At 57.2% G+C, this 7,906-nt stretch overlaps 1 protein-coding gene across 1 annotated transcript; it reads left to right on the top strand.

The window, feature by feature from the left end:
- Positions 1-3,260, top strand: SMIM12 (small integral membrane protein 12). The gene is made up of 2 exons (XM_040974183.1): positions 1-72; positions 2,398-3,260. Exon 2 carries the CDS (start codon positions 2,403-2,405, stop codon positions 2,679-2,681), a length of 279 nt encoding a protein of 92 aa, XP_040830117.1. The 5' UTR covers positions 1-72; positions 2,398-2,402; the 3' UTR covers positions 2,682-3,260.
- The last annotated feature ends 4,646 nt before the right edge of the window (positions 3,261-7,906 follow it).

Genomic DNA, 7,906 nt, shown 5'->3' with positions numbered 1-7,906 from the left:
GCCGCTGGGAGCTCCCGGCCGGCGGGGCGGAGGTTAGGGGCCCCGGACCGAGGCGTGCGGGCCGGGCCGCAGGTGAGCGCGGGGCCGGCAGGTCGTCCCTTCTCGTCCGCGGACGGGGACGGCCGAGTCAGGGAAGGGGACCGGGAGTGTCCGCTGCGGCTCGGGCTGGGCCAGACCCCGGCTCTGCTGTGGAGAGGCTGTAGGGACCGGGGACCGGCGGGTGGTCCAGGGGCCCTGTTGACCCTAAGGGGTCATCCTGGCCACTTCCGCGGCTTCTTATGTCCTTGTGAGCTCTTGGGGGGCCTTTGAGTCTTCCGGGGGAGGGGCACCCGTTGACCTGCCCCGGGGCGGCTGGGAGGAGGATGTGCGGTGACTGGTGGGAGGTCTCCCTCACTCCCTTGGGGCACGGCTGGGGCTGCGGGGTGCAGCATGGCACGGGGAAAGGCGGACAGGTGTGCTGGGGACAGGTGAGCCAGCACGGTTACAGACAGGGACAGCTCCTCTACCTGCTGGGTCCAAGAGAAGTATGTTTATTTAATGTTTGTTTTTATTGGAAAATCAGATGGACAGAAAAGATCTTTCATCTGCTGGTGCACTCCCCAAATGGCCACAGTGATCTGAAGCCAGGAGCTCCTTCCAGGTCTCCCACACAGGTGCAGGGTCCCAAGCAAGGCTTTGGGCCATCCTCGACTGCTTTCCCAGGCCACAAGCAGGGAGCTGGAAGGGAAGTGGAACAGCCAGGACTCGAACCGGCGTCCAGGCAGAGTGACATACATACAGAGAATTCTTCCATCCACTGTTTCACTCCCCAGGTCGTTGCAGCAGTTGGGTCTAGACCAAACGGGAGGCGGGAGGCAGAAGTCAGGAGCCCCATCTTGGTTCCCTTTGTGGGTGCCAGGGGCCTAAGACTTTGGCCATCTGTTGCTGCTTGGACACGTTAGCAGAAACCTGGAGTGAAAACAGAGCAGGCAGGCCTCAGACTGCACTCCTCTGGAGGGTTCTGTCCCAGGCACCCAGGCAGGAAGGGCAAGAGACGGACTTAACGAACTGCACCACAACACCAGCCTGCAGAGGGTTCCTCAAGCTATGCTCTCAGCAGTTTCTGCATCTTAACAAATGCCCCAGAATGGTCTCAGAGGTGGCAAAAAAGAAGCTCCTAGACCCGGCCCTGTGGCTTCTGGAGATGTTGAGTGAGTTAACGTTACGTTGGAGTCTTTGTGGCCCCTGGCCACTTCTGTGTCTTAGAGTATGGCAAGTGCGGAAGCTGTCAGCATGGTGCCCAGGGCAGAGACCCAGGACCAGGAGGGGAAACTCAGGGCAGCCACAGGCTCCTCCACCTCTCAGGATGGTCCACACTGGGGTGGCCAATGCGAATCCTCCAAAGACAATTGGACCCAGAGGCAGACGCGTTCTGTGCTCCGCGAGGAAGTGATGGAGGGAAGTACTGGCAGGTGCACAAACACATCTTTGGGTTGGTAGCCTGATTTTGCCCTTGGCCTTGTAGGGTGGCTCTAACGTGTTTAGCCCAAGACCTGGCAGAAGTCCTCAGTAGATGGTGGCTGTCCTGGTTAAGATGGTGGCGAGTGATATTTGATGGTTGTTAATACTGTCGGTCATCACAGTGACCCAGTGTGTGTGTGTTTACACGTGACTTTGGTTGGTTTTGTCCTACTTTGTTTCAGGAGGCCCTGGGGGGTCTTCTCCCTACCATTTCCTCCCCATTCCCACCCCAAGTAGTTTTCTCAAAGAATTTTCAAGGTCTGGGTCTTCAGAGTACATGTAGTGGTCTGTGCTGTTTCAGGAGTTTGTGTAAATACAAGGAGATGGATTTGGTTGAAGGTAGTCGGTTTGGGCCAGCACATTCGCACCCTGTACAGGCTGCCCCATTGTTAAAGGAGCCAGGTTCAAAATAGAAAACAAAGGTTGCTGACTTCCCGAAACCCACGTCAGCTGCGTGTGGATTACTGTTGTAGCTGTTCTTCCCTTGCCCTTCCTGCCTGGGTGCCAGGGAGTGAGCAGTGGGGTTATGTGTGGTGGGAGAGGACGGTCACAGTGCTCGTGGAGATTTCAGAGCAGAGCGCAGCTTAGCGTCACTTCCTGAAGTGGCGGCGAGCTGCCGAGGGAGGGCTTGGCGTCAGCCACAGGCTGGACGCACCACACGGTATGGCTCAGAAGTCTCCTTGGGTGACACCACTGCCCACAGCACGTGAAGGGGTGCCTGTTCCACAGTGCCCCGCGTGACTTCGGGGGGCCAGCTCTCTTGGGTAGGGCCAGGCACCCTCTTGGCTCATTCTGCAGGGGTGCGTGCTCGGTGCATTGTGCCTGGAGAGCCCAGTGCCCTGTTTGCAGTTGCAAGGCTGTGCGCTTCGCCCTAACGCTGCCTTGTGCGCCCTGCAGATGTCATGTGGCCTGTGTTTTGGACGGTGGTGCGGACCTATGCCCCCTACGTCACGTTTCCTGTGGCCTTCGTGGTCGGGGCTGTAGGCTACCACCTGGAATGGTTCATCCGGGGAAAGGCGCCGCAGTCCGCCGAGGAGGAGAAGAGCATCTCGGAGCGCCGCGAGGACCGCAAGCTGGATGAGCTGCTCGGCAAGGACCACACGCAGGTGGTGAGCCTCAAGGACAAGCTGGAGTTTGCCCCGAAAGCTGTCCTGAACAGAAACCGCCCAGAGAAGAACTGATGTGATGGAGGACGCGGGCCCTGCCGTCCTCCCAGAGGCCGGGCTGGCCCGCCACCCTGTCAGCCCAGGCCCCGCAGCTGACCTGCTCTGCTGCTTACTCTGGCCCCGTCTGCACCCACACTGCTCCATTCTGGGCAGACTGATTCTTGGGAGATGTGGTCCAAAGACTGCACCTGTTGTCAGGGGCCACAGGCTCTCAGGCTGTGAGCAGAGAGGTGTGCTGATGGGAGGAGGGGGTGACACGCACAGAGGCCGGCAGTGTCCCTGGAGGGGCCGCCTGGACTCCAGGGCAGTGGCTGGGATCTGGCTGTGGCTGTGCTCCTGGGAAGCATCCCGGGCCTCCCTGGCTGCCCTCGTTCTGTGCTCATCCTTCCTGAAGCCCTGGCGTGCCTGCGGGGGCCCCCCCAGCGACCTCCCGGAAAGGGAAGCACTTTACCTGTTCTTGGAATCCCAGGCTGCTGATGTTGATACTCCAGGCAGAATGTGTGCCTGGTGAACTCACTTGAAAGCAATCACCACCTTCCAGCCCCCATCACTGTGTAGTACAAAACATGATTAAAGTGGTGTCTGAGAACCGAATTGCTGGAATCCTACCTTTCCCATCATGTTTCCTTAGGAGTTAGCAAGGGCTGGCATTTCTGGGTGGGCCGATGTTGGCGGCTGGGCACTCATGGTGGTAGTACTGTGAGCCATTTGCCATGCTCGGCGGAGGCGGCAGCACCTTGCATGTGTCAGTTGGAGCAGGGTGCACGTCCGTTTTTCCCTGTAAGAAATGGGGGCATGAGGGACACACAGCTGTTCTGACAGCGGGGGTTTACGTTCTTGCTTTTTTCAGCAGTTCTCTCCAGAGCTTCTAAAGGCGGCACCGAGGGATGTTCACTTGGTTGACATTCTAATCACCGTCCGTTTAAGCCCACAGTCACAGTGCTTGCTTTCAGCAGCTACATCTGGTGTCGGGATGCCGAGCACATTTAGGGTCACTGGTGCCCCGAGCCCGGGCCCTTCCTGCCTTAGGAGCAAACAGAAGGAACAACAGCTTTTCTGGAGGCGATGAGCTATCTGGGGGCCCCCCAGGTCCCACCTGGTGCCCTTCCTCACAACTGTGGGAGCTTCGCCAGACGTCACGATGTTGAGGTTGCCAGGGGAGTGGACAGAGGGCAGGAAGAGTGGGGGACTGCAGCCTGATGAAGCTGATGGGGGGCTGCCCTGAGGGAGGGAGGGGAAGCAATGAGCCCTGGGAGAGAAGGAACCAGCCTTGAAAATGGGAAGGGGTCTCCCCTGAAGCCCGAGGGCGTCCACAGCTGGGTGAGGGTATGACTTATTGGAAACCCAGAGTCACAGAAGGAGAGACACAGATCTCCATCTGCTGGTTTACTCCCTACCTGGCCACAGCACCAGGGGCTGGGCCAGGCCGAAGTCAGTCGCCTTGAACTCTGTCCAGGTCTCCTGTGTGGGTGGCAGGTCCCCAAATGCGAGGCTGTCTTCCATTGCCAGGGTGCATCAGCAGGAATAGGGAGTGGAGCAGCTGGGACTCTAACAGACGCTCAGATTGGACGTCAGCGTTGCAGAACCTGCTGTGCCACAACTTTGGCCTTGTGGAAATCACTACAAAAACCTCTCGTCATTAGGAGGGGGACAGTGGGAAGTCCTTCATCCAAAGTAATCATGGGAGTCACTAGGTCCACGTGACCCCACAAATATGTTGCCATCTTTTTAAAATGGTCAACATTTAAACATCAGATGGTTCCTGGGGCTGGCGCCCTGGTATAGCATGGTGAGCCTCTGCCTGCAGAGCCAGCATCCCATATGGGCACTAATTAGTGTCCCGGCTGCTCCACTTCTGGTAAAGCTCCCTGCGTATGGCCTGGGAGAGCAGCAGCAGAGGATGGCTCAGGTGCTTGGGGCCCTGCACCTGTGTGGGAGACCCAGAGGAAGCTCCTGGCTCCTGGCTTTGGATTAGCTCAGCTCTGGCATTTGTGACCACTTGGGAAATTGTGGCAGTAGATAGAAGATCTCTCTCTTCTGGGTGAATCTGCCTTTCCAATAAAAATAATTCTTAAAAAAAAATCAAGTGATCCTCCTCACTCCCTCCCCCTGCCAAAAAAAAAAAAAAAGCGCCACACTTTCTCTGGGCTCTTTTAGGGAAGGCATGGAAACCTGATTTGAGCAGTACAAGCAACAAGCCAGCTGCAGAATGGCCACTGCCTCCCCGGGCAGGCCAGCTGTGGAGCGGCTGCGGAGCAGGAATGCAAGGAGAGCGAAGGCCAGCAAGTGGATGCCTTTCTTTGAGTGAGGTCCAGGGAGAATGTGGAAATGTGGAGATGGATGCCCTGGGGCGAGTGGAGAAAGAGGTTTCTTTAGTCCTGGAAGCTCACCTGGTAGTCTGTGCCTGTCCTATTGATGGTCCAGTGCTGCCACCCTGTGGCCTCCTTGTGCATTACCAAGCCTGGGCGTGACTTCCCTAGAAGGACCTGGAGAAGTGAGCCCTGATGGCCGGACCAGCTGGGCAGGAGAAACCCCGGGCCTGTGGAGAGGAGGCAGTGCAGATTCAGCTTCCAGCTCGTGCTGCTTGTACTGCTGGAATGAGGCTCTCTACTTTTTCCCTGAGAAGTGCTGGAAATTCAGTGATTTTTTTCCTGTTTAAGCCATCAGGTTTTTAGGTGTTGTCAATTCAATTGACCCAGTGACCGCCAGTTTGCAGCTTCTGAAACACCCTCCCCTAAGGGCAGATTTTTGTAGTGACCTAGCAACACGGGACAAAGATGAGCTCTTCCTCACGGGCATCCTGCATTTCCCTTCTTACGTTGACCCCAAGTGACCTGACCCCAAATGAGCGTTGGCAGGTGGGAAGCCTGCAGAAACAGCACTGGGGCGCCTGGTGTGGTGGCTCAGTGGCCACATCCTCACCTTGCATGCCCTGAGATCCCAGATGGGCACCATTTTGTGTCCTGGCTGTTGTATTTCCCATCCAGCTCCCTGTTTGTGGCCTGGGAAAGTAGTAGATTGAGGATGGGCCTAAAGCCTTAGGACCCTGCACCCTCATGGGAGACCTAGAGGAGGCTCCTGGCTCCTGGCTTTGGATCAGCTCAGCTCCGGCCTTTGTGGCCACTTGGGAAATGAACCAGCAGGTGGAACCTCTTTCTGTCTCCTTCTCTCTGTAAATCTGCCTTTCCAATGAAGACTAAATAAATCGTTAATTTAAAAAAAGAAAAGGGAAAAGAACAGGACCAGAGCACTTCCCTGCAGTCCATTTTAGGCCTTCAGTGTCCCTGCCAGGGTGCCCCTCCCTGTGTCTGCGGAGGAGGCCCTCTGGAGAGCCATGTCGCCTGTCTCGCCCTTACTGGGCCCCCTTTTAGATCAACTTCCCAGGCATGCCCTTGCTGAGTTCCTGCAGGTCTATTAATACTCCCGGCTGAGTCTTTCCCGTGGACCAGCTGGAATCTGCTGCGGGGGTGGTGGCTTGTAAGACGGCGTGCTGTGTCGCCTCGGCTCAGGTGCCATCGGTGGCAGTGTTTACAGGGATGTGGTCAGGCCAGGGCTGCTGGGAAGGACCAGGGCACAGCCTGGTTTTCTTCCATGTGTGCTGACTCATCTTGGAGGTTTGTGACTCCCTTCTCCCCGTTAAGGAAAAAAAAATTATGTATATATATATGTGTGTGTGTGTGTGTGTGTGTGTGTAAAAACAGAGTTAGAGAGATGGAGAGAAAGGTCTTCCACCTGCTGATTGAATCCCCAAATGGCCGCAATGGCCAGAGCCGAGCTGATCTGAATCCTGGACCCAGGACCAAGGTCCTCTGTGTAAGTGCAGGGGCCCACGTCCTTGGGTCATCCTCCATGGCTTTCCCAGGCACATCAGCAGAGAATTGGACTGGAAGCGGAGCAGCTGGGATGAACTGGCATCCATATGACATACCGGCACTGTGGGCAGCCGCTTTACCTGCTGCTCCCCCTTGCTGGCCTCTGTGACTCCCTTTTTGATGGGTCCCAGTTCTCTGACAGCCTTGTGAGTGGCTGTGCTGGGGGCCCTTTGGGTGTCCTCAGGCCCATGACGGTGGCTGCTCCGGGGCTGGGCGGTGCTGTCTGAGCCAGGCACGGGTTCCTTCCCTCCCTCCAGGGGCTCCCCGCTGGTGCTTTTCCACTCTCCCTGGACCCTTTCCTGTGCCTGCTGCTGTGTTAGCACGAGGCAGCTGGACGGCTGCCTGCACACGCCTGCCAGGGAGCCCTTTGACTCTGGTCGGCTTCCCAGGGCCCCGGCCGAGTGAAGCGCCACTGTGCTAACCTGGCTGGAGTCTGGGATGGGAGCCAAGGCAGCAGAGATGAGGAAGCTCCCGTCTTGCCTCCCTGCTCTGTTCCCACTTAGGTGTGAGCCCCTGAGTGCCTAGAGGGACCCGGGCAGTGGGGCAGGGTGGAAAGAAAGTGGTTCCTAGAGGCTGACGGATGGCTACTGCGTGGAGACTTCCTTGGCCCTCACCATGCCCCTCAGCACAACAGGATTAAAACCATGGCTGGGTTGGTGTCAGGGGCTTAGCCTGGTCCAGTCTGAGTGGTGAGATACAAGGAAAGGAATGCTGCTGTTGGGGGTGTCGAAGAGCCTGCCGCGAGGCCGAGGCCGACTCTGGCAGAGCCCACAGAGGAGTGAGTCACGGGCCTGTGTGTTCCCTTCACTCCTGCGTTGCCTCTGATAGTCTTCAGTGCATTTTATCCTCTTGGAATTAAATTGATTAACATCTGTCTATCGAATCCTCTGCATGAGGCAGAAGCGAACGCTGGCTTTGTGTTGCTGCTGAGAAGCCGCCAAATGAGCCCTATAAGTGACTGAGATTTTAAAGTGTCTTTCTTAGCACCCCGACGAGCGCAGCGTACCCATCTGGAAGAGTCCAAAGTCTGTGCCCTTCGCCCTCTGCTTGCCTGTCTCTGCTCTCCTCCAACCCCGGCCCCATTCCCGTTGGCTTCCAAGCCTGAGCTGCTGAGAGCTGCTAGGGCAGTGTGGATCACCAGACCTCCCCTGCGTGCCACCTACATGTTCCACAGCTCACTGCGGCGCCTCAATGCAATCCTCCTTAGAATTCAGTTGAGAGGGGCCCGCAATTGGCTTAATTGGCCAATCCTCCACATGCAAGTGCCGGCATCCCATACAGGCACTCGTTCTTGTCCTGGCTGTTCCACTCCTGAGCCAGCTCCCTGCTCGTGTCCTGAGAGGGAGGGGAGGGTGGCATCCACAAGGT

Source organism: Ochotona curzoniae, unplaced genomic scaffold, assembly GCF_017591425.1.
Source record: "Ochotona curzoniae isolate NIBS_2020 unplaced genomic scaffold, NIBS_Ocur_1.0 contig_2404, whole genome shotgun sequence".
Lineage (NCBI taxonomy): Eukaryota > Metazoa > Chordata > Mammalia > Lagomorpha > Ochotonidae > Ochotona > Ochotona curzoniae.
This window is presented reverse-complemented; position numbering and strand designations above follow the sequence as displayed.